This window comes from Carassius gibelio, chromosome B7, assembly GCF_023724105.1.
Source record: "Carassius gibelio isolate Cgi1373 ecotype wild population from Czech Republic chromosome B7, carGib1.2-hapl.c, whole genome shotgun sequence".
Taxonomy (NCBI): Eukaryota; Metazoa; Chordata; class Actinopteri; order Cypriniformes; family Cyprinidae; genus Carassius; species Carassius gibelio.
The window spans coordinates 38,737,840-38,765,415 of record NC_068402.1 but is presented as its reverse complement, the minus strand read 5'-3'; the positions used below and the strand labels follow the sequence as shown (position 1 = coordinate 38,765,415).

At 35.6% G+C, this 27,576-nt stretch overlaps 2 protein-coding genes and 1 long non-coding RNA gene across 3 annotated transcripts in view; 1 reads left to right on the top strand and 2 right to left on the bottom strand.

Moving 5' to 3' along the window:
• Positions 1-5,537: 5,537 nt before the first annotated feature.
• LOC127961543 (mucin-5AC-like) overlaps positions 5,538-27,576 on the bottom strand; it is a 609,977-nt gene continuing 587,938 nt past the window's right edge. The window contains exons 17-24 of the mRNA XM_052560721.1: positions 15,629-15,715; positions 15,472-15,516; positions 8,581-8,667; positions 8,424-8,468; positions 7,166-7,246; positions 6,873-6,901; positions 6,561-6,629; positions 5,538-6,395 (exon numbers count right to left, since the gene is read on the bottom strand). Coding sequence (XP_052416681.1) covers positions 6,303-6,395; positions 6,561-6,629; positions 6,873-6,901; positions 7,166-7,246; positions 8,424-8,468; positions 8,581-8,667; positions 15,472-15,516; positions 15,629-15,715 — 536 coding nt within the window. The 3' untranslated portion in view covers positions 5,538-6,302. The remainder of the gene's footprint in view (positions 6,396-6,560; positions 6,630-6,872; positions 6,902-7,165; positions 7,247-8,423; positions 8,469-8,580; positions 8,668-15,471; positions 15,517-15,628; positions 15,716-27,576) is intronic.
• LOC127961553 (obscurin-like) overlaps positions 9,536-27,576 on the bottom strand; it is a 290,119-nt gene continuing 272,078 nt past the window's right edge. The window contains exons 4-5 of the mRNA XM_052560738.1: positions 16,876-16,944; positions 9,536-9,702 (exon numbers count right to left, since the gene is read on the bottom strand). Of these exons, the coding sequence (XP_052416698.1) occupies positions 9,605-9,702; positions 16,876-16,944 (167 nt within the window). The 3' untranslated portion in view covers positions 9,536-9,604. The remainder of the gene's footprint in view (positions 9,703-16,875; positions 16,945-27,576) is intronic.
• Positions 16,387-27,576, top strand: part of LOC127961572 (uncharacterized) — a 464,915-nt gene continuing 453,725 nt past the window's right edge. Inside the window, exon 1 of the long non-coding RNA XR_008154468.1 lies at positions 16,387-16,837. This is a non-coding gene — a long non-coding RNA (uncharacterized LOC127961572). The remainder of the gene's footprint in view (positions 16,838-27,576) is intronic.

Below are 27,576 nucleotides of genomic sequence, written 5' to 3'. Positions count from 1 at the left end.
TTTTCCTCCTTCCTATTTATACTTATACTTTTTTTTTATGTATCGGTATCTCACATTTTCATGATGATTTTACAACAGCAACAACCATAATAGTAACACTTAAATACTGTTTCTTACTGTATAACTATTAAGTAATTATTGAAGTAACAGCTAATCAGTAACTAATGTATTATGTCATACCTCTTGCAGAACAGCAAATCAAGTTTATAAAATACATTTATACATTGTGGAAACTGAATATATTTAACATATGGCAAATTTTGGTAATTCTGTATGTTTTCTGATGGTTTGCATCTTCTCTTCTCAGGTATTTGATTCTTCATTTAAGGGTTGGATCCAGACTAAGGCTTCTGGAATTCCTAGTTATTATTATCATTATTCTTATTCTTATAAACCACATCAAAGTTAAACTTTTTGGCTTTGTTGTCTTTTTCTTGCCAAAAGAAAAACTGTTGTTAGAAATATACATAAATAATAATAATATAAATAATGTATTAATTAATCTAAATATCATGTTTTTTTTTCATGCTTATACTTTTTTATGGTGCATTATCTCACTTTTTCATTTTGATTTTACAACAGCAGCAATCTTGCTTAATTAACCAGCTAGAGAGTAATTACAAATTTACAAAACACATACCACAATTGATTTGGGACAGAGACATTGTAGACCCTCCGTTGAATAGCCCTTCGTCCTCTTAAGGCTCTCCCCACTGGATCTATGATTCTTAAACGCTCTCGCCATCGCGGAACTCTGATCCCTCTTCCCCTCAAACTACCAGTGATGTATGTCTCTCCTGATCCAGGGGTTTGTTGAAGAACCTCAGTAATATGACAATCTAGATCATCATTTGAAATGTTTGTGAAACTCCCATAGTCCACTGAACCAAGTTGTCTCCTGTGGTTGTACAGTGTTCGAATGTTTACAGACAATATTCGTGATATGAACATCCAGCTAAATCCTAAGACCCGCATGTGAATCAACAGAGCAGCTGATATGTTGTACCTCAAACGAGAAAAAAAAAAAAAAAAAATTCACAAAAGTGTTTGTGCTAATTCACAAAGTGTTAATGCATAACTTGTATTCATTATTTTGTTTGCAGCTTGCAAAGAGGCTAAAGTACAATCAATTATCATCACTCACCTCAGCCTTCCTCTCTGTGATGAAGAATGTGCACTTCTACCGTTCACTTGTGTATCAGCTTCTTCCTGGAGGACTATTTCAGCCAACATATCCCTAAGATATTCATAAATTCCATATATTCCATATATATATATATATATATATATATATATATATGTTCTTCTTTCAGACTTGCTGTAAAACTCGTTCAGATCGTCTGCGAGTTGTTGATTCTCCACAGTGCTGGGGGGTGGTGCATGGGCGTAGGTTTAGGGGGGGACGCTAGGTACTAGTCCCTATCAATATTTTGAGATTACAAATTTGTCCCCACCAATATTTAGCAAGCTCATTTGAACTGCTATTTGGATCTTTGCACTGCTATTTGGATCGATTCTAACGGCCAGGACGACGACAGTACAAGAAACGCCATAATTTGATTGGCGGCGGGGTATCTGACAGGCTACACGCGCGGGCCGGGACTACTTTTGTGTTTGCACTAGCAGCGAGCGGGTGGTGTGTGTGCACGCGTGTGTGCATGTTGAAGACGCCGAAGGTAAGTTACCAGGGCTGTCTCTCTGCCACATACAAAGGCCAGAGTAAAAACATTTTAATATTCCGGTTTGCCCCTTTTGTACTTTGTAGATGCCACCCAAGAAGAAGAAAGGGGCCATAAAAAGATTTTTCATTAAGCAGAGTCAGAGTGTAAGTAGGCAAAATAACTAGCTAGCCACACAAATAAACTAGCAGTAGTGACTGACCAGGCTTTCAAATGCAGATTCTATTGTGGAAAATCATATTAACCCTTTCGAGTCGATTAACGCATATATGCGTTTTGAGTCATTTTCTCCTGATAACCCCGAAAAGAACTTAAATTACACTTTCAGTTTTAATCGTACAGATAAGAGCAATACATCAATCGAATCTGTAAAGGGTCTAGTTTTTTTTGGATACAGACATAATAACAAAAAACCTTTGTGCACTTATAAAATAAAGATAACAAACAAGGTGCGCTGTCTACAGTCTTTGTCTCCGCTGATCGTCATGTACAAACATTTCATTAAAATGAACTGTAACTCCGTGAATACTCAACGAAGAGACATGAGAGAGATATCTATAGAAAGCCTGGAATGTCTACTTTTAAACTAAACAAGTGCTGCCGAAAACAAATATTCTGAGATAAAGTAATCCATATGAAAACAACGCAATGTCTGTTTTTCATATCTCCGCTCATTATATCTAATGTGACCACGCCCCTGCGCTGAACGCGCTATTCAGATTCAAACTGAAGCGCGCGGCTTGAATACGCCCACACAGAAGAAAAAGCAGCCAGACTATTCTTCAAGTTTTTATTTTATTTTACTGTTTGCTTCGCGATGAGAGGACTAAGACATAATTCACCCCAAAAAGATGTGGTGTGGTTGAGGATTTGAGAAATGGATTTCCTCAGAAAAAAGAATGAAGCACTTTATTCAGCAGAGATCATAAACATGAGTAAGTCTCTTTTTATTTATTTGTACTAGTTTTCACATAACGTGTAAACATTTTACTAGTTAGACTTTTTCCAAAGACTTTTTCCAAACTATAATTCCTGACTAAACGTATAATCAAGTGAAACATTATGAAGTTTCAATAACAATATACAATACTATACCATTCAAAAGCTTGATGTAAATAATATAAATGTGACAAATAGAGATAACTCTAACAAATTAGTTCTTTCGATTTATTCCCCCTAAAAAAACCTGAAAAATATTATCAGCTCTTTTCAACATTAATAATAATAATAATAATGATGATGATGATAATAAATGGGGTTTATTTGGTAGAAAATAAGATTGTTAAAAGGATTTCTGAAGGATTGTGTGACTGAAGTAAGGATGCCAAAAAAATTGTTTGAAAGTCAGCTTTGATTGTTCCTAATAAACTGTTTAACTGCTCCCCCAAGTGGATATTAAATTATGTTGTGGGATAATTAAGTATATTCTTAATAAACTACAAACATAAAATTATATACTTTTATTTTGTTCTCACATTCTTTCTTGTAAGTCCTCACTCAGTGGCACAGTTGAATGAGAGGCTCATTATGCAGCTCATTATGCAGGCCTTTGTTTTCTCAGGTGTAAATCACAATGATATTCATGATAGTTGACGCCTACTCGCATATGACTTTTACCAACAAAAAGTGTTTTAGAAAATTTAAATCAATATATTGTTTTCTGTGAATGAGTAAACAAGATGATTTTCACATCATTCAGAAAGAAAAATTCTAGGCTACAAGCTCCAGTTCTCAACTTTTCCGGCAACCAATTTTATGTATGTGTTTTATTGCCTTATTCAAGTGATTTAACATTTTTAGTTTTTCACTAACCATGCATAACATTTTTTTTCTCAAAAATACAATCATGTACATGCATGCCTTTCACATATTATTATAGCCCAGTTTGTGCTGATTACAGTGATATTAGACTTTACCCATTTAGATATTTATAAGAAACTGAAAAAAGCACAAATGTCAGGGCATGACAAAACTTCTCAAGGCCCCAAAAATACCCTTAGACTCCAGAGGGTTAACTGGTGATAGTATGTGTTATCCAGGATGATAGAATTGTATGTTAGCAAGTAACTGAATGTCAATTAGCCTGTACCTTAACTTAGAATATTGCAGTCAACATAAAAGTGAGTGTACTGGTTTTTTTTTTTTGTTTGTTTTTTTTTTTTTTGAGAGTGCATTTTTAAGACTATACAGTTATACTAGCTCTTTAGGGACAGTATACAGGATGGTATATTGGGGTCAGGATACAATATAATGAGATTAAGTAGATTAACTTCTGTATTGTGATATTATGTATTGCCATCAGTCTGAAATAAAAAAGGATATCACCATTAAATCACTGGTATCTTAAAACCAAAAAAATCCTTGAGGGGGTGTATGTGGATATCCCCACCAATGCTGAGACCAAACCTATGCCCATGGGGTGGTGTCTTGTAGTTGGTGATCTCTTTCAGACTTTTCCACACTGATGCTGAGTCGTTGGGAGTGAACTGAGTCCTTATTTTTTCAGAATAATTCCTCTTCGTCACTTTTATCTCCTTTTCCAGTGTCTATTTAGCCAGTTTGTACAAGACATTGTCCCCCTTCACGTAAGCATCTTCTTTGGCCTGACGGAGCTGTCTGAGTTTTGCAGTGAACCACGGTTTGTCATTATTGTAAATTAGTTGAGTCCTGGTAGGAATACACACATACTCAAAGAAACTGATATATGATGTTACGGTCTCTGTGAGTTCATCCAGATCGGTGGCAGCAGCTTCAAAAACACTCCAATCAGTGAGGTCAAAACAAGATTGTAAATCCTGCTCTGCTTCATTAGTCCATCTTTTTACAGTCCTTGATACAGGTTTAGCTGATTTTAGTTTCTGCTTGTAGGTTGGTATAAGATAAACAAAAAAGTGATCAGAACGTCCCAAAGCTGCTCGTGGAACAGAGTGATATGCATCCTTTATTGTGGTGTAACAGTGATCCAATATGTTACTGTCTCTGGTGGGACAAGTAACATGCTGTCTGTATTTTGGCAGTTCACAGGAGAGATTGGCTTTATTAAAGTCCCCAAGAATGATTAAAACAGAGTCCGGGTGATGTTGTTCTGTGTCTGTGATCTGATCCGCAAGTTTCTGTAAAGCTGAGCTCACATGGGCTTGAGGAGGGATGTAAACACTGACCAGAATGAACGAGTGAAACTCCAGTGGAAAATAGAACAGCTTGCAGTTGACAGACAGCACTTCTAGATCTGAAAAGCACATCTTCTTTAACACAGTTACATCTGTACACCACCGTTTATTGATGTAAAACCATGTCCCGCTGCTGCGTGATTTCCCCCTTGTTTCTTCGCGATCCGCTCTAAACAGCGAAAAGTCTGGCAGATGGAGCGCGCTGTCCAGTATGACGTCATTCAGCCAAGTTTCCGTGAAACACAGAGCAGCAGAGTGTGAGAAATCCTTATTTGTCCGAGAGACAAATAAGGGTAGAGAGCGGAGATTTACCAGATGGATGCTAGGCAATAAAGGTAAAGTTCCTGCGGTGGAAACACGATTATATTGGCCTACAGGCCTTGATTGATATCAGCACTTCTGTGCCTTCAGCAATGCCAAATACCCCTTTTGTTACTCCAGATAGTTTGGGGCAGGAAAACAGAAGTCTTTGATCATTTTTGACGCTACAATGATATATAGGTGTGTGTGTGTGTGTGTGTGTGTGTATATATATTCTTCAATAATTGTAAGAGGAATGTTATTATTATTCAAATTATCTCAATCTTTTGGCAATGCAGTTATTTTCAAATATTTCTTCCTTGACGTACTTAAATAATAGTCAATGGAACCATTAAAGTACTATAGAATCAATAAATCATAAAATGACTCCATTTACATTATTTATTCTGTTTCTTTCTTCTTAAATCGCAACATATTTACAATAAAAAACTATTGACAATGAAGTCTCTCACAGACACAATCTGCTCACTAACAGAAATAGTTTTGCACAAACTCCTCTGTATCCTAAAGGTTTGAACAGACACAATCAAGAGGTTTCTGTATGATGTCTAACAAATCTGTACAAGAATAATTCACTGTAAATGTATATTTGATAGACTGCTTCATGTCTTAAATTTATTACTGACAAATAAAATCTGATATCACAAGTGTTACTGAAAGCAGCTGCTCAAGTGTTCAACACCACATTATCATTCACTTCTTGTTAATAAATATTTAAATAATTACATAACTTGAACTTGTTTTCATAATTCGATAACTAGTCTGCAGTAATCACTCAATATAATAGATGATTTAATGAGAATGATCTAAGAGAGAACATGGCTTTTATTTTATTTCTACAAGCACAGAGGTTAATGCACAATCCAGAATTATTAATAAAGGCACTAGCATTAATTCAGCAAGCAGACAGTTACTTTAAAATAAACATCACAATCTGACCAAAACATTACAATCAGATCATCATTTGGGAATGTGTGTTAAAATGTGAGACAGTATTTACAATGGGGCTGAATGAAACCCTTAGGAGTCGATAATATAAGGTTAATATTTCTCTGTGATTGATATTAGGATGTCTTTGTATAATTAATGACTGTTTAACTTATTTCTGATGGTTCTTGTTCACAAATGCAAGTTAACTGCAATCATCCTGAGGTTCAACAGTTGCTTGTGTGATAAAAGAATAAATCCCTTCATCATCATCTTCATCTTCATCATCATCATGAACCTGCATGAACATCACAAATATTGTCAAACAAGATGCAAGTGTTAACACAAATATTACAGCATGATGTTAGAGCCTAAGAATAAAACTTGTGTACAAACTGTTAAGAGAAGGTGGATGGCGATAGTGAGCATCAACAGAAGAACAGGGAAGTGTTTTTTTACTCACCTTGTTATTTTTGATTCCGATTTTCCAGTTTGTGTCAATCTCAGTGTAAGTCGCATCATCTTTCTGCTCCTAAACATTAATGGAAACATAATGAAGTTATGATTGCATCAGTTGAGTCCATTTTATTTATTGTTATGTGACATTTAAAAAGAAACAGTAAATATACTAACTTTTCATTCAGCTGATGCATTTATCTAACCTGACTAATAAAAGTACAGATAACTGAGACCTTCTGCTCTGGAGCAGTGATTATAGATGTAATAATAGCTAGCTAATGTATCAATCATGAGTCACTGGTATTATGATACTTACCACAGAGTCATTAGTCCCTTTTCTGTTATCTGAAAAATAATGGGAATATTTATGAGAGCTCACCAACAAAAATAATGCAATCAATGAATTATAAAAGTCTAGATTAATTATAAAAGTGTAGATGAATTATAATGCAGATAATACATTTCATGTTAGTTTGTAGATTACTGTTCATTCAAGCCAAACATTTGATCACACACATATTTAACATCACATCCTAGCAGATTTCCGTGATGAAACTGAAACTGATGATCTCTAAATACCTGTAAATGATTTAAACTCTAAATACTCACCAGCTCTTTTTTTGCGAACCACCCAAAGAATAACAGCAGTAACCAGAACAGCCAACACAACAGCAACAACAATCACGATCACTGACGGAGAGAATATTTAAGCCCCTTTCACACTGCACGTCGGACCCGCAATATTCCCGTAACATTGCCTGGTCGCCTTCTGTGTGAAAGCCACCACGTCCCGGAATTGTTTACCGAATCGAACCCGGGTCGGGGACATAGTAACATTGCGGTAATCGATCCGGAACGAGCGCTGTGTGAACAAAAGCCAGATCTAATTCCGTATCGAAGTGATGACGCGCGTTATCGCGCGACTCTTTTACCGGCTGTTTTGAAGGAAGATCAACATTCGCGACGAAAACATATTTGCAAACTGTAATGAAGCAGAGATCAGTTAGTTCCTCACTTTCCGCGCTGATTCAGAGATCATTTGCTTGCTTCAGTTAAAGTATAACGTGCCAAGCGTTGTCGACTCGTACATTACACGTCACGCGCTGATGTCACGTGTCGTTACGGGATCTTCAAGGGTTGTGTGTGAAAGCACGCACATATCCCGGGTCATCACTGGCAGTGTGAAAGTGCCAAATCTAGCGACCAGGGAACAATTACAGGAACACTTTACCCCTGTATTTGCCGGAATGGCAGTGTGAAAGGGGCTATAGAGAGACACATTCAGATTCAGATCAAAACAACAGCAGAACATCTACTGTATATCACAGATATAAAAACAACTACTATGACAGATACAAAAAATCATAAGTAACATTGATTGATGATTGTTTTGGATAGTTTGGAGACTTGATATCTCAGTGACATGATGAAATAATTCTGGATTGGTGGATTGGTGTTGATGTACAAGAGACATGACATGAAGTCAAAGTCATGATCAGCTGTTCTATCATCTCCACAGAGAATCTGTTTTATATTTAGAGACTGATTCTAGAAGAACAACAGAATGTTAATAAAACCACTGAAATCAACCACAAACACATAGAAACTGGCCTCGTGCTTTTGCTGATTTGATAGAGGAAGGATTTTTAGTTCAGATTCAACAACTATATTTTAATGCATGAACATAAAATAAACCTTACAGACATTCCCTTCGCAGGACTGAATTTGATTTATCACAACTGTTATTTTACAGCCGCTCCATATCAGTGTAACTCTCTGTTGAGGTGATGTATAACACAAATGTAATTAATAAGAGCTCACTAAGTGATCACTAAACCACTGAGATGAGTAAGACATACAGAAATACCTCTCTGTGTAGCTGTTGTCTCGGGGGTTTGAGGAGTCTGTGTCTCTGTATAAGGAGGAGGATTTCAGGTCTGATGCATCATATTTGATCAAATACATCTTAGCTCTGTTTGACTTCATTGTTCATTGACTGCTGATGTGTGTCAGTGATCATGTACCTTGTTCTGTAGAAGCTGCTGTAGTTTGACTTGATTTCTTCTCAGAGTTTGAGCTGCTGACTGGAATCAGTGTTGAATCAGCTGAAGCTGCAGAAGAGGAATGATCAGAACATTATTATTATTATCATTATTATTATTATTATTATTATTATTATTATTATAAATACACTACTAAAAACTGAAAGTAAGACTATAGCTCACATGGCAGTTAAAGCTGCAGTTGGTAACTTTTGACGCTTTAGCGGTTAATAAACAGAACTGCTTGCGTCTTGCATTCTAACTGCAAATGACAATAGGACACTGGGAGGAGCCAGAGGAGCTTGATTTTTTTCACAGATTACCGGTCTCATATTCTACTGTCAGGACATAATGACAGGTTTAACAAATATGTAAAAAAATATATTTTTACAAAAGTTACCTACTGCAGCTTTAAGGACAAGGAGAAACAGTCAGAAATCTGCAGTTTACCAAAGGCATGTTCTGCTATCTGTTTAAAGTCACTAAAGTGTAGACAAGACACAGTGTATCTCTGAAGGCATCACTGATGATCTTGTCTCCTGAATTCTGTTCAGTGATAATGGAAGTAAGACTTTGCAGATGAACCTCTTTTGATCAGAAACAGCCCTGATTACAATATAAACACATGAAGTTATTAATACCTCATTTATATGAGAGTGAAACACAGTGAGCTGCAGACAATAAACCTTCAGTTTGTTCTGAATCAATGACATATAGACTCTTCTGAAACTGATTAACCTCTTAACTCCCCCTCCCCCCCTTAACCCCTCTTTCTGAACATAGACTTGAAAATGTGCTATTTAAAAATAAATTGTTATAATTCATGAATTTTTTTTTTTTTTTTTTTTGTAATATGACAAGGGGAGGAGGCTGCTAACAGATTTTAAAGTACAATTATTACCAAAAAAGTGGTAAAATATCTATTTAGGAGTCTTATATAGTTTGTCGTGATCAGATCAGGAGTTAATGATAATATACTGAAGTGAGCGTGTGTCAGTTTGCGGGGTTAAAGAAATGTAGTGTTGTTATCTGAACACATGTCAGTGTATCTGAGTGAGGTCTTCAGGTCACAGTAAACATTGATCTTAACAGCTGATTCTGGACCTGCTTGTGTAGGAGCTGCAGCTGATTTAGAGCTGGTGACTGGAGACGGTGGATTTGTTTCGCTTGAAGCTCGAAAAGATGAATGTTCAGATACGTCATAGACTACCATCATATTTAACTGACTGATGATTAATTGTTAATATAAATCATTTACTTGGATACTTGACAGTATATGTGGCTGAGGTCTTCAGTTGATCTCTGTGTTTAAGCTGACATCTCCACTCTCTGTTGTGATCTTCATTCAGGAGTGTTGTAGTCAGAGAGATGTTACACTGTTCTGAGGAGAATGAGATCTGAAATCTGGAGTCTGTCTGCAGATTCACACCAGCCTGATTCACCCAGATCAGATGAAGACGCTCAATACGGACTAAACCATCACAAGAGACTCGATCATCATTATATAACTGACAGAAGAGAGTCAGAGAGCGGCCTGATCTGATCTCAGACTGTGAGGGTGATGAAGACACTGAAACAGAAAATCAGACAGAGATTACATGACAATATTACAGTTTAATTCAACATATAATCATAATATTCACAGAAACACTGACCATGAAGAACATGCAGATAAACATGTGGATCATCTACATGATGTGTTGTATTCACATATTGTCTGCAGGTGTAATGTCCACGATCTTCTTTTGTGACTTTCTTGATGTTCAGAGAGCAGTCAGAGCCCAGACTCAGTCTCTCGTGTCTCTCTGTGTCAGTCTTCTTTATTCCTAAAGCAATCAGTTCAACTGCTCCTGACTGTCTGCCATAGAGCCATGTAGTTGATGTGCAGCCAGAAAGAGCATTATTACAGGACAGACGGACATCTTCACCAGAACTGAAGAACACTCGAGTCACTTCTGTTCCACTATTACCTACAGATAATTATAAATAAAAAATAAAAATAAAAAAATGTAATAATGTGAGAAATGTTGAAGGTGTCTGAATAAATTTTGGTTTGATTGTATATTTCATTTTACATTGAAGACTATCCAGTTCTATTTTACATTTAATTATTCGGTTTCTGTTCATGGACACCTACTTGACCAAACTTGAAAAAAATTAAACATTGGTTAAATAGCACAAATAAATAAAAAATGAACGAACATAAAAATTTCAAATTTCAAACAGGGCCCACCGGTACAACCTTCACCGGGTCCCCGCAAACCCCAGCTACGGCCCTGGGCCAGTGATTCAAATTTTTACTTGCCCCACCAAAATTTTCACTGGTCCCACATCAAAAAAGTAATAAAAATAAAAGACAAGAAAATGGGCCTATAAAATAAGCATAATATTGTTTTCATTGTCTTTGTTACATTTAACCTCAATAATTAGGTTAATGACAGCAAAAGCTACTAGATTAACTCATATTTTAAATATTGTTAGACAAATAAACAGTAAGTAATAAAATAGTTACAAATAATCAAATTACGAGTATTAACACAAATTAATTCAACAGAACAAACATATAAATGAAATAAATGGTGCTTTTCAAGTTTTTCATGTAGGTTTAAACAAGAGATTTTCAGGTACATAAATTGTAATCTAATGTATAACTATAGAATAGATTAAACTTTATTAAAAAATGTATCAGTCAAGAGCAGTTACAGATGCATAAAAATGTTTTTAATGTTGAAAATCTAAAACGTTAAATACTGTGGAATTATAAAAAAATGAAGACACTTTAATCCTGAAATGAAACCTGCCAGTAGGTGGCAGAGAATCACTGTTAATTAGCAAATCATTGAGATTCAAGCGATTCATTCAAGCGGCTGGTTCACTCAGGAATTGTTGCTCAGAGACGCAAAACAATTCTGTGGATTTTGGAACCATTTCCGTTGGCGAAATACAGCGAAACAGACGATTTGGTGTCTAAAATGTAAGTCACTTGATATTAAGTTCTTGTTTATTAAACTGTACGCTGAATAAAATCATCACATTTGTAATCATGCTAATATTTGGAAAAAAACGACACTCTGTGTAATATTGTGTAAGATTTAAATGAGTCATCCAATGCATTTTACTAACGTTTGCGCTCATCAAATTACTGACATTTGCTCCATTATTTAACGCCCAAAGAAAGCAAGTCTAAACCTGTCAGCCAGCACCCCGACGTGGGCGTCCTGAAAACCCCTAAACTCGCACATGTCAGTGTTTACGAATATATTAAATGAAACGGGACAAATTTAATCTTGACAAACAATGTATCATTATAAAGATTTAAGCCTCAAGCATCGACGAAAGATTGCTGTTTTTCAATGGAAAGCTAATAAAGACTGTATTTGCTACATTTGTGTAAGCAGTACACATAAAAACATGAACATTAGAAACGCTGTACATACCAGATCCGTCGTAATAACAAGTTATAAACACATCCACAGCTGTAAATCCCGGTTTAGTTAGAAAGGTAAGGGTCCACTGAACAACATCTCATGAAGCACGTTTAGTCCAACGAAGCAATAACATTGTAATATGGATCATAAATCATTTGTTTACGTTTCAGTTCTTCAGCGACAGAACTGTTTGTGTCCGTTATGGAATAACTCACGGTCGGAAACTGCATCTTGGTAGTAAAATAAACGGCATGGGTTTGCAGCGTACAGTGTCACAAACAGAATGAGACGACCCACCGGAAAAAAGAATGAATGAAAATTAGGCGAAAGATAGTTTATTTGAATTTTGGCGCACCCTCCTGAGGGCTCGTGACGTGCTCTGACGCACCTGTCAGCTGATGGAGGCGGAACTTACAGCGATCACCTTTTTCTTTGTTTCTGTTATTTTTCAACAGTTTTTATATATTTGAGAGTGTGTTTTATGTTGAATGTGAATGTATCTGCATGATTACCATCTGTTTGAGTGCAAATCAGCCCAAATCAGCTCGCTATTACTGTATGATCACGGCTATCAAAGTGAACACGTCTTTATGAATAGAGATAGTGGATTATTTACTTTCGCACATTTGTGTTATTACCATCTGTATAAGTGGCCATCAGCACATCAGCACTTATTTGCATCGTAATTCATTGTAAATACTGCATTTCTAGCAATCTCTGGATTTTCTGTAACTGGCAAACAAAGTTAAATCTTTTTAAAAAAAAATTCTTGTTATTCTTATTTTTCTTACTCAAATATTCTTATTGTATTTTTCTAGTGCTCAAATAAATCACTTATAGGATGTCAAATGTTCTGTCTAGTGGTTTATAATGAAAAAAACAACAAAAAAAAAACAATGCAGTGGTATGTTTAATGACTAAATAGTTTGTAGAAACCTTCAATACTATTGGTATTTTTTATATTTGGGGGGCGGGGGGTATAGACATAGTCTCATAAAAATATTTGCAGGAGTCTCATTTTTCATGATGTCTTATTCAGATTTGAAATAAAAACTCATGAGACATGTGACTCTCAACCCATTACTTTTCTAGATTGCTCCAGGACTCATTTAATGTATTATTATATAAAATAAAAAAATATATATTTAAGTGTGATAAAACCAAAAAAAAAAAAAAAAATTCAAGGCACTTTGGTGTCTATAACTTTTAATATTTTTGAGCATTATCAAATCTGGTTGATAAAAAGTAAAGCCCAAAGGGTCTTCTTTCCAAAGACACCAAAATTATGTTTGTAACACACTGAAGTAGGAAACTGTTACAATTAGTAGTTAGGTAGAGCACTTTTCGCTGTGAGTCCCATAATGGGGGGTGCTGGCTAACAGGTTTTGCGCTTCTGCAATTACTGTCGCATAGAACAGAGAGCGCATGGAAGAAGGGAGAGGAATTTTCCACAAGCTTTAATTTATTTGAAATGACAGAAGAACACATTATCTGAACATATGATATAGTAAGCCTGAACATGTTTTTTTTAATTTGCATCAGGAAATAAAAAGTGAACTCTAAACTAGGAGTCACACAATACCAGCTCTATCAAAACTTCTTGAATCCCTATATTTGTAGGCATTTGGTTCTTTTCAATCTACTGTGGTTTCTTTATTTTCTTCATTCTTTATTTGTGACTATGCTAATTTGCGCTGCACTTGGTATATTGTGTTGGTCGATATGTAAATTAGATGTTGTGTCTGTGTTGTTTAATTTGAGCGATTGTTAGTAAATCACTGCAGAAATCTCCACACCCATCTGCGCAGTTTGGAATTGTGCTCTTGCGCTAATTTGTCTAGGGGCATGTACCATAATAGTAGTAGCTGAACAAATTCAGAGTTTACAGGATTAATTTTGAGTTGACAAAACCAAACTTCTCCAACCCGGATTTGTTGGTACCATGATACTGTTCATCAACTTTCTTTGTCAACTCAGGCTTTGATCCTGAATTTGTGGAGTGTATGCACATGAATGTATGACATCACTGGCGATCAGCCAATAACGAGCATTGCAACACAAAGCATGTTTGATTTACTTCTCCCGAGAGACCCAGTGAGATTAAAAATTAAAGGATAAAGGTTTTGCAGTGTAGAGTGTCACAAACAGAATGAGATGATCCACAAAAAAAAGCAGTTACGAGTCATCCAAAAATATTTTTTATTATATTCGGGTCACGGTCGGTCAAGGAAGTTTGTAATAAAGATGCCAATTAAACCTTTGTATTTTATATAGTACTAGACACAATTTTGAAATGCATAGGCCTACACTTCATTGGGTGAATAACTGGCGCGAATAGAGTAACCACCAGTCCCGTTTAATGTTGTACTGTACAGCAATTTTACCCTTTGTCCCACCTCACTTTTTAATTAGACCCAGCCTAATAAATACAAGGATACGTCTACAGGCGTACTGTTAACTTATGTTCAATAGTTTGGAGGAGAGCAATAAAAGTGTTAGTCGAGAGGCTGAGTCGTACGTCAATCAAACTGTTGACTGGTGCACGAACGCCTCCTCTCCTCAACGTTGTTAACAATCTCAAACTCAAACTTTTGGTCAGATTAAGCACCCGTGGCCAGTGTGGTCACGAAAAAGAGAAGAATCACTTTTAATAGCGAATGCAACATAATATTGGTTAAGACCTGTAGATGGCGAAGCAGAGAGAGCTTTTTGCATTTTATATATGAAATGTTTTTCTGTGGGACATGGTGGAGAATACTACGTGAAGCGGCATGGTGCATGTGAGTACCAGAGAAAAAAAAGCACATCAAGAAACATGAAAACCAGTGCAATCATTTTTCAATAAACCAAATGACCCAAAGGTTGACAAAGTTTGGGCAGCAGAAGTGACAGGCATTCATCGTGCCATACATCACACAGATTTATATCGCTCTACCGACTGCAGAAACAAGTTAGCCCCAGTCATTTTTCCAGATTCAGAAATAGCTAAGAAAAAAGCTGTAGAAACTTTGGGTGATATTTTGGGTCAGGTAGTGTCTTAATTTTTTAGTCGGTGGGTTTAAAAATAAATATAGCCAATATATTACAGAAATCTTGACGTGTCTAAAATAAATAGGCTACTCTCTGATTATGTAATCCATATGAAATGTTCAGGCTCAGGATTTTTTATTTAATTTTTTGCTTTAACCCCTGATAGAAAGATTATTAATAGTTACGTCCTGAAACTAAAAGAACCAAAGTTCCATTCATCTTTGTGAAGAAAGTGACCTAGCTTTCACATTGACTTGCTTTTTGTGAAAGAGAAAACAAGTCTTTGAGGTCTACAAATTAAACAAGAGCAGTGATAAGCTTCTCTTAAAGTCTACAGTAAATCAGTTATGTGAATACCAATTCTACTGTAAGAGTCACATTAAACCACTGAGATGAGTAAGACATATAGAAATACCTCTCTGTGTAGCTGTTGTCTCGGGGGTTTGAGGAGTCTGTGTCTCTGTATAAGGAGGAGGATTTCAGTTCTGATGCATCATATTTGATCAAATACATCTTAGCTCTGTTTGACTTCATTGTTCATCGACTGCTGATGTGTGTCAGTGATCATGTACCTTGTTCTGTAGAAGCTGCTGTAGTTTGACTTGATTTCTTCTCAGAGTTTGAGCTGCTGACTGGAATCAGTGTTGAATCAGCTGAAGCTGCAGAAGAGGAATGATCAGAACATTATTATTATTATTATTGTTGTTGTTGTTGTTGTTGTTGTTGTTGTTATTATTATTATAAATACACTACTAAAAACTGAAAGTAAGACTATAGCTCACAGGGCAGTTAAGGACAAGGAGAAACAGTCAGAAATCTGCAGTTTACCAAAGGCATATTTTGCTATCTATTTAAAGTAACTAAAGTGTAGACAAGACACAGTGTATCTCTGAAGGCATCACTGATGATCTTGTCTCCTGAATTCTGTTCAGTGATAATGGAAGTAAGACTTTGCAGATGAACCTCTTTTGATCAGAAACAGCCCTGATTACAATATAAACACATTAAGTTATTAATACCTCATTTATATAAGAGTGAAACACAGTGAGCTGCAGACAATAAACCTTCAGTTTGTTCTGAATCAATGACATATAAACTCTTCTGAAACTGATTAACCTCTTAAATGCCCTCCTCTTAACCCCCCTTTGGGAAGTCGTGGCCTAATGGTTAGAGAGTCGGATTCCCAATCGAAGGGTTGTGAGTTCGAGTCTCTGGCCGGCAGGAATTGTGGGTGGGGGAGTGCATGTACAGTTGTCTCTCCACCTTCAATACCACGACTTAGGTGTCCTTGAGTAAGGCATCGAACCCCCAACTGCTCCCCGGGCGCCGCAGCATAAATGGCTGCCCACTGCTCCGGGTGTGTGTTCACAGTGTGTGTGTGTGTGTGTGTGTGTTCACTGTTGTGTGTGTGCACTTCGGATGGGTTAAATGCAGAGCACAAATTCTGAGTATGGGTCACCATACTTGGCTGAATGTGACGTCACTTTCTGAACATAGACATGAAAGTGTGCTATTCAAACCTAAATTGTTATAATTCATAAATGTTTTTTTGTAATATGACAAGGGGAGGAGCCTGCTAACAGATTTTAAAGTACAATTATTACCAAAAACGTGGTAAAATATCTATTTAGGAGTCTTAGACCTAACGATAAATAGTTTGTGATGATCAAATCAGGATTTAATCATAATATACTGAAGTGAGCGTGTGTCAGTTTGCGGGGTTAAAGAAATGTAGTGTTGTTATCTGAACACATGTCAGTGTATCTGAGTGAGGTCTTCAGGTCACAGTAGACATTGATCTTAACAGCTGATTCTGGACCTGCTTGTGTAGGAGCTGAAGCTGATTTAGAGCTGGTGACTGGAGACGGTGGATTTGTTTCGCTTGGAGCTGGAAAAGATGAATGTTCAGATACCTCATAGACTACCATCATATTTAAATGACTGATGATTAATTGTTCATATAAATCATTTACTTGGATACTTGACAGTATATGTGGCTGAGGTCTTCAGTTGATCTCTGTGTTTAAGCTGACATCTCCACTCTCTGTTGTGATCTTCATTCAGGAGTGTTGTAGTCAGAGAGATGTTACACTGTTCTGAGGAGAATGAGATCTGAAATCTGGAGTCTGTCTGCAGATTCACACCAGCCTGATTCACCCAGATCAGATCAAGACCCTCTGAACGGACTGAAGTATCACAAGAGACTCGATCATCATAATATAACTGACAGGAGAGAGTCAGAGAGCGGCCTGATCTGATCTCAGACTGTGAGGATGATGAAGACACTGAAACAGAAAATCAGACAGAGATTACATGACAATATTACTGTTTAATTCAACATATAATCATAATATTCACAGAAACACTGACCATGAAGAACATGCAGATAAACATGTGGATCATCTACATGATGTGTTGTATTCACATATTGTCTGCAGGCGTAAAGTCCACAATCTTCTTTTGTGACTTTCTTGATGTTCAGAGAGCAGTCAGAGCCCAGACTCAGTCTCTCGTGTCTCTCTGTGTCAGTCCTCTTTATTCCTCCAGCAATCAGTTCAACTGTCTCTGACTGTCTGCTATAGGTCCATGTAGTTGATGTGCAGCCAGAAAGAGCATTATTACAGGACAGACGTACATCTCCACCAGAACTGAAGTACACGCGAGTCTCTTCTGCTCCACTGATACCTACAGATAATTATAAAAAAAATAAAAATAAATAAGTGAACCTGACCAATACACTCAGCATTTGCGGTCTGTATTTAACTCATGCAAAGTGCACACACACAGACACCGTGAATACACACCCGAAGTGGGCATAATTTATGTATTTTACAGGATACACTGTCAGGATACACTAAACATAATTTCATCATTTCATAATTTTTTTATAAAATCTATGTCCAGTGTGTCAACAGAGAAGGGTTCAATTGTTCATATGCGATAAAATAATGTTTTTTTTTATAATGTAATTTAATCAAAAGCAACACTTAAACTCTGCAGACCCAGTACCAGGTCCGAAAATAGCATGCCAGATCTTTGTGTCTCATTTGCATATCCTTCCTTATATGGTATATGCCCATAAATGGGTTCATTTGAAAGCTTAGAGTGTTTGCTTTACAAAGAACACCATTAATTGGGGTTTTATGATACATAAAGTTGTCAAATTAAGCTAAGAAATATATCCCCCCCCCCATAAATTTCCATCTAACGATTGCGAATACGTTTTCATAAGAATGTGTATTTAAAATATTTTTCACAAAACAGTCAAGTCATATATCACAAAAAAAGAAAAGCTCTCATTCTCAGGAATCTGATGATGTAGATCATTTTATTGTGTGACAATCACAGATCGAATGATCTTCAACAGAATCGCGATGTAAAATTTCTCACCTCATTGCAAATTATTATTTATACATTTTGCACCGCTTCAGTCAGCCGCAAACAGCCACGCATACCTATATACTCGATATAATCTTTTAGATTAGAATCTCTTCTTTCAAACAAGACCATTTTTACGTTTCTGCGTGCTTCCATTGCTGAGATATAAAGCGTTTTGTACAAGTGCGCAAAAGAGATCCAAGAGCTGTATGATTGACAAGATCTCTAACTCATATTGATGCGTCTAAAAGCCTTTCTTCTGCTATAGACATCTGATCTCTTTTGTGAAGCGCTATTTGTCCTAATAGCTGCCATTCACAAGTCGTTCCCTCCAATCGAAGGTGTGAATTCAGCACCAGCGGGAGGGACAGGAACTGGACAGCGACTGCCCAGTCCTTTCCGCCGGAATGACGCAAACGAAGCGCTGGTCTCTGGGAAATTGAGTTTTTGGCTGCTTCTGAACAAAGAGCACGCGAGGAAAAACTACACGCAGGGATTCGCCGGATTAAAAATGAATAATATTCATAATACAAGTTATGGATTACCAGCGTCACCGTGGAGAGGTCAGAACGCGCATCTGGTAAGCGTATACGCGTGCTACTCGCTTTCATACATTTGATTCTTTATTCTGAGGCCTGGAAGCTCCGCTAGCAATAAGCTAATATGTTTATTTTCATAACTGTGCAGTGTTCGACCGCATCTCAGTGAATGTACAGTAAACAGTACAGTACTGGGGGAATAAACATAAATTAGTTTGTTGACGCTCCGAAGTTCGCGTAGAAGCTTCGGGGAGCATGTTTACGCTGAATCAGAACCGAAACAAACAGACACGCTGATAAAAAATCAAAATATTATATATGAATGAGACAGGCGAGGTCTCCCAATCTTTACACGATGCAGAATAGACATAAATGAAACGATATGAAGCTGGAGATTGTGGATTCTATTTTAGATTTTGATAGACCAGATATTTTTTATAATTTTATGCATGTTGCTATTGTGTAATTTGACTTATTCTCTTTCAAAGACTGTTCAGAAAACCCACACACAAAAAAAGCACATTGTATTGAGATGGTTCATCATATGTGAAACAACATAAATAATACTATTTGTCACAAACAGCAGCTTTTTATGTAACTTCTGAGTGTTTTCTGTAAAATAATATACAGATATCACATTATTCCATACTGCAAGTGTGCAAAAGATGACTTCATACTTATTTAGACTAAAATTTTATACAAAAATGGTATTATTCCTTCCTTCAGTTGGAATAGAATAACTTTTGCATAGATTAGGATAGAAAGAAATTTGTTTTCCTCTAATAGCTGACAGGTGGAAGAAGCACAAGACATTGGTCTGAAGTTGCCAGCCCCTTCAATGCCTGAGTTATACCATTTCAAACTTCAGTTTACACAAATAAAATAAAAAATTGCCTTGTTTTTTTCCCTATTTATTATAACACAGACAGCATATATTGTGATTTTTATCAATTTCAACAGTGTTTTATGTAATTTCAAAGGGTTTCCTTTGAAATTATACCAAACTTTCTGAGTTTACACTGTAGCATTAGTATAGGCAGGCATTCAAAATTAGGTAGGAAAATGAAAAACGGAAATCCCCAAAATAGCATTTGTGCTTAAGAGGGTTAATAAAATCTCATATTAAAGTGCAGTTGTTTTTCAAGCACATGTGTGTGTTTCATAAGGTTTTAAAGTTGTGTCCTCTCTTTCTGTAAGCAGCGTCAGATCTTGATTAAAATGTAAAATTCATCAGGGAATCTGAGGGCAGCTGTCTCTCTGAAGGACCCTCCTCACATATCTCCTCTGAAGTGTCGTTGGGAAAGTTTAAGGTTGGATGAAATTACAACCAAAATAGTGTACATATTGTAAATGAATGAATAAATATAAGATATTGGCAATTAATCTCTCACTTTGAGGCAAATTTATGGGCAGAAGAAAACATAAACAAGCTCCAGTTGCTACCATGTTAGTGCCTGCGCATGAGTCAAGAATGGATGTTCAAAATGCATGTGAAGTTACCCTGGATGCTAACGTTACCTTTTCATCAGAGAACAAAAACGAATCGAAGATTGAAGAGACACTGAACAAATGGTTTAACCCTCAACCCAAACTTTGCGATATCCTTGCTACTCCTCTTCCTGACAACCCCATTAAGCCAAGTTTGAAAAAGTCTAAGCGCGAGCACAATGAGCGTTATGACACGTCCTATGAAATTTTGGTGGCTATTCGTGAGTTTCGCGATGAGATGTCCCAAAAAAATTCAACAATAGATGAGATAACCACCATTACTGCAAAGCAGATTGAAAGTTTGTCTTCGACCATACATCAGCATATTAGTGAGGCGACAACTCTGTGACAACAGCTGAGATCCAGGATCTTAAAAAGGTGAGCACAACTTTTAAAGAAGAGATTGCAAGCGGTACAGTTGGAGGTGGACGCTGAAGTTGCATGGGGTGCAGGAGAAAGATGGAGAGGAAACCCGACGTGTTGCACTCAATATCCTTGGCAAGGTGGTACCTGGCATCAGTGAAAGAGTGGATGATGCTGTGGATATCGCCCATCGTCTCAGCCCGTGAAGAAATGATGGTACACACAGATCCATTATTATCCTATCTCTTTGTCGTTACCTGGATGCTGTCTGGCAAGCTGCCAGAGATTGTAAGTTCCTCCGCGACAACAAGCTGGGTCTCACTGAGGCTTTATCCCCAGAGGACAGGATAGTCCTTAGTCAAGAAAGCCAGAGATAAAGGGGAAAAGGCTTCTTTCCATGGATCGTTTGCTGTGATTGATGGAAAGAGATTGGATTTCGCCAAAGTGAAGTAGTAGCATTGTATTCTCCATTTTTTTCCGGATTGAGGTGTAATTCAGCTATTGTATTTTAGCTGGTTACGCTGGTAAATTAATTCCTCATATTCAGTCAGACTGATTTATTAATATTTCAATCTTCAATATTCATTTCTAAACGTGACTTGTTAAGTCTTGTTTGATTATCGGTAGCATTGATTAATATTTTTGCACAATTTGCCAGTTCATTTGGCATGAGAAGTGATTATCTAGGTTCAAGATGAGTCATTCAGTTTGTTCTATGACCTCAGTGGGTTGTTTATCATTCCTTCCTTTAAAGTAAAGTTTCCGTACAGTTTCTTCAGTAGTTTTTGTTTTTTTTACTTGTCACGGATTTCAAGTTTAGTTCATTCTCTGTTATGTCCTTAAATGTTAGAGGTATGCCTCATTTGGTAAAGAGGAAAGCTTTTTTTTTTTTTTTTTTTTTTTGTAAAAACTGTGAAACTGATTACATTTTTCTTCAGGAAACACTCTCGTGTGAGTCAGATGTTAAATTCTGGAAGAATCAATGGGGAAATGTAATCTTTTGTAGCCATGGTACTAATCACTCAGCTGGGGTTTCAATTCTTTTGCACAAATTTAAGGGGCAAATTCTGGAGGTAATAACTTCAAATGAAGGTAGATGGATTATTATTAACGTTAAAACAAGATAATTAAACATTTATTATTTGCAATTTATATGGCTGTAACTCCCTCTCTGCTAACAAAATGTTATTTTCTCAAATTAATTGTAAATTGACAGAATTGCTGAGTAAATACCTAGGTTCCTTTCTAATTTTAGGCGGTGACTTTAATGAATGTTTAGATAACACACTGGACAGATTTCCTCCTAGAAGCAATGAAGGTCTCAATATTAATCATAATTCTAATAATATTTTATCAATATGTTCCTCTCTCTCCCTCACAGATCCTTGGCATTTTTTTCATCCTGACGTACAGGACTTTAGTTTGTCAAATGGTAAAATGTCTATAAAATCTAGAATTGATTTATTTTTAGTTTCATCATCAGCCCTGCAATTTGTTAAAAGTGTATCTCATTCGTTCGCTCCACTTTCTGATCACAAGCAAATCATTTTAAAATTAGGCTGTAATGATGAAAGTTGGACGTTACGTGGTTATTGGTTATCTTTTAAATGATAATAGCCTCAATGACAATATAAAAAAAATAACAATAATTTACTCTATGTTCTCTGATAAAATTAATGAGTACAGAGCCAATTGGGATTTTTTTTAAAATACAGAGCTAGGCAAATAGCTATAAAAAAAAAAATAAAAAAAAAAATAACCGAACAAATAGAATAATAAATAATTCTTTATCGATGTGTAATTAACCCCAGGAAGAGGAGTTAGAATTAAGACAATTATGTCTACAAATTAATCAAGCATATCTAGATATTGCTAAAGGTGCTTTTGTTACTGTAGGTGCAGTGCTAAATGGCTGGAAGAAGGAGAAATTAATTCTAGTAATTTTTTTTCGCTTTAGAGAAGAGGAACTGCAAATGAAATTCTCTGACTGTTCTTAATATTAATGGTGTCAACTGTATAGATCCTAATTTGATATCTAATTTTGTCACAGCCTTTTATAAAAAACATTTACACATCTGTGTTTAATAAATACAATTGCGATAATTTTATAAAGAAAGTGCAAGCTCATGTTCCAGTTATTGATCCAGACTTTAAAGCCTTATGTGACTCTGATTTGACTATAGAAGAAATTCAGATAGCACTTCACTCAATGAAGAGAGGAAATTCTCCAGGGAGTGATGGATTAACTGTTGAGTTTTATATACATTTTTGGGAGTTAATCAAACATCCATTGCTTTTTATGTACAAAGAATGTATTGAATTAAAAGAAATGACGGCATCAATGAAACAAGGCATTACATCCCTTGTTCCCAAACCGGACAAGGACACTCTTTTAATAGATAATTGGCTTCCAATTACACTCCTGACTATTGTTTATACAATTTTAGCCTTGGTTTTTGCTAATAGACAAAAGGTAAAACTTAATCAGTTGATCGCAGAGACACAATCAGGTTTTTTAAAAGATAAGCATATCTGTAACAATATAAGACTTATTTTAGATCTTTTGGACTATACAGATTTGATACACTCTAAAGCTGTAATTATTTTCTTAGATTTTTATAAAGCTTTTGACACCTTTGAGCATGAATTTATTTTGCAGACTCTCAAGTTATTTTGTTTTGGTGACTTTTTCTGTTAATATTATTGAAATGTTTTATAAAAATATTAGCAGCTCTGTCTTAATTAACTTTAACACTTCTAAGAGATTTTTCATTAACCGCAGTGTCAGACAGGGCTGTCCAATCTCCCCTTTTTTGTTTATTTTAGTTACATAACTTTTATCATTAAGTATTATCCATGAAAAAAGCTTGGAAGGTATATCCATCTTTGATAGAGAAATTAAAATCTCTCAGTTGGCTGATCTTTCTTTTTTTGAAAGATAAGAGTCAAATGACAAAGACTATAAATGTAATTGAGCAATTTTTCTTGTGCTTCTGATTGAAACTGAATATGTCCAAGTGTGAAATAATGACGCTCTAGAAAAGTGATGATTCTTCAATCGATGGTATCTCTGTAAAACACAACGTAAGGTATCTTGGTATTTATTTAACAAAAAATTTAGCAGCTCGACAACAGCTGCATTTTTCTGGACTGGTCAAAAAAAAGAGACCTTTCCCTTTATGTGAGGGTTCTTCTGTCCAAAGCAGAAGGGTTATCTCGTTTTGTATATCCTTTGCTTTCTCTTTTTGTTAATGACTCAACTGCTAAAAGTAATAACAAAATTTGTCTAGATTTCATATGGAAAAACAAACCTCACAAGCCCAAAAAAAAAAAAAAAAAACTCAGTTCTTTCAAATTGTCGAAAAAAAGGTGGACTTGACGTGTAAGATTTTAGTGATACAGTGAATACCTTTCGGATAAATTGGATCAAAAAGTGCTTAACAAATCCTAATTCTATATGTTTTTTTTTTAATCATGAATTATATATTTACCAAAATTGGTGGCCTTCCGTTTATATTGAAATGTAATTACAGACAGAGCCAGTTGCACTTTATAAATTTCATCAGCAGGCCCTTCTTACTTGGAAGTTATGCTACACCCACAATTTTTCACCTCATAAAACCTTTATATGGAACAACTCTTATATAAGAATTAGGAATAAATCTGTTATTCTCTCTTCTTGGTTTAATAGAAAAATAATTGGAATTCTCTAAATTTTTGATAAATCTGGTATTATTTTATCTTATGAAGAATTTATGTCTGTTCATAATTCCCCTTTACCATTTAAAGAATATAATGCAGTGCTTAAAGCAATTCCTTCTGGTCTAAGTCAACTTGTTAAATGTCATCTAACCTTTAATAAGAGTGTCACCAAATAACCTGATTTGATCTTAGATGGTATAAATAGACTTAGTAAGAAATGTAATAATGTATTCTGTAATATATGTAATAACATATTCAACATATTTTTCAGAGTAAAAAATATAATGTTGCCAAAGGCAAACAAAGTTAATTTCAAGATCTTATAATATACCCAGTGAATGATACTGTTGCAAAATATATGGATGTTGACAATTCTTGTTCATTTTGTGGATATGAGGATGAAATACTGATTCACTTATTTTCCCAATGTGAAAAAAAAAAAAAAAAAAAAAAAAAAAAACTAATAACTTCTGGAATAGGTTATATCTTCATATTGGCACCTTGATTCTTCCAAATCCTTTCAATTATAGGATATAATCTGTTACTATAAAGAAGGTAAAGCTAGCACTTAAATTTATTATATTGTTATTTATTTATTTATTTATTTGTTTTGTTTGGGAAGTTTTTTATTCACAAGCAAAAAAATATCTAAATCGCCAGCTACTTTTCCTAATTTTTTAATTGAAATTGATACATGTCTGAAGTCTCTAAGGTTAATTAAAAACAAGAAAAGTGACAGATTCCTGAAATATTATGACAATATTTTTGGTATTACCACTGATGCATAATATTAGTTGCATAATAATATATTTGTTTTATATATGTGAAGCTTTACATATACTTGATATAATTTAATTCCAGTAGATGTTCTATTTGTTCTAATCTTTATATGTCCTTGTTATCTAATGCATATTCCAAAAAAAAAAAAAATAATAATAATAATAAAAGCATGTCCTGTCATTATAAAACTCTAATTTCACTCAGCAACTGTGAAGTGGAGCAGGACCGCCATGTTTTGTATACTCATCCACAGGCACGGGGAGGGGCTTTTTTTTTCTTCATGATAAATATGAGCAGCACAGCACAGCGGTTTATATGTTTATTTATCCATAAAGGTTTATATAATAATTCTGCTTTTAAAAAGAAATAAAGAAACCATGTAGGAGAGTGGTTATTATGTGCAAACAGTGAGAAACTCAATGTTATCTATATGTCACTTTCACTTTTCATGTTCACTATTTGAGCAGCGTGCGCAGCAAAAATAAAAATAAAAATAAAATAAAAAAAACAATTCCGATTTGAAGCTTGCGACATAAACGCGCACATCAACGCACATCACTTTATTTAGCATTCACGTAAACGCTACAATCATTCTCCCTCTAGTGGCAGTTGCGCAGAACTTTCAAACTGATTGTGCACCTACTCTGCATATTCACCATGGTAAAGAAATCATTTTAATGAATATAATTAATGTGTGAATGCATCGTCACAAATCAAATGACTCCCCAAAATAAAAACAGTGGGGTTTATGGGGCTAATCAATTTAAATAAATTTTAGAATTATACGATTTTAGAATTATAAAATAATTATTTCTGCCATAACTATTCTAAAGCACAATTTCACAGAAATAGTGTTTAAAGAATAATGTTGTAAACCAAATATAAGTAATTTTGACCTTTGCAGTGATAGTTTTGGTTAGAATACATCACTTTCGGTCGGGCAGTCGAATATGGTCTAGTCGCAGAAGTTCAAATATTTGAACACATCCGAAGCTCAAATCGATTGTAAATTTCTGCATACGCATATCATCGGAACTCCACACAGCTCCCGCAGTACTTTCCTTTTGAAATGGATGACTTCCGGTCTGACGCTTGTCGGATAGAGTGGAAAGGCGGCTAATGCTGGGTACACACCAAGGAAAGGCAAGGCAAGGCAAGGCAAGGCAAGGCAAGTTTATTTATATAGCACATTTCGTACACAATGGTAATTCAAAGTGCTTTACATAAAAGAAAGTAACAAGAATAAAACAAGCAATTTTAAAACTTTTAAAATTATAAAAAAATTGACTTATTTAAAATGAATTTAAAACAGTTAGAAAATGATTTCACATAAAATAAAATAATAATACATTTTTTTAATAATACATTTTATTTGTAATGCGGTTTTCTTAAACCCAAAGTGCTACAGTAAAAAAAGTAATAAATAAAATAAAACAAAACACCAAAAGCAATACAACAATTCATTAAAGAAAGACAGTCTTGAATAAATGTGACTTAATCAACTTTTTAAAATCACCCAACGTTGGTGCATTTCTGACGTGCAGAGGAAGTACATTCCATAGCTTAGGGGCTTTATATGATAAGGCTCTTTCCCCCATGGTCTTTAGCTTACATGATGGCTGGTGAAGTGAAAGAGAGTTAGAAGAGCGAAGAGAGCGTGATGGAATATAAGGACTGATGAGTTCACAAAGATACTCAGGTGCAGTCCCATGAAGTGCCTTGTATGTTAAAATAAGAATTTTAAAATCAATTCTCGCATTTACGGGAAGCCAGTGTAATTGTGAAAGAACCGGTGTAATGTGTTCACGAGGAGAAGTACAAGTGAGCACACGAGCGGCAGAATTTTGTATATACTGAAGCTTGCTCAACGATTTAGCTGGAAGGCCAGAGAACAAGGCATTACAATAATCTAACCTAGTTGTTATGAAGGCATGTATAAGCCTTTCTGTGTCTGCAACAGAGAGAAAAGGTCTAAGTCGAGCTATGTTTCTCAGGTGGAAAAATGCAGTTTTAGAGATGTGTTTTATGTGTGCTTCAAATGATAATTGTGGATCAAAAATGACACCAAGATTTCGCACCTGTGAAATGGGGATTACCGTACAGGAATCAACAATCAAACTGATCTGCTCGCCCTTACGAGTAGCTGCCACTGTACCAATCTGCATCAGTTCAGTTTTGGAGCCATTCAGCTTCAGGAAGTTGTTATGCATCCAGATACTGAGCTCTGCTAAACAACCACGCAAAGCTATTAATGAGCAATGGACATCAGG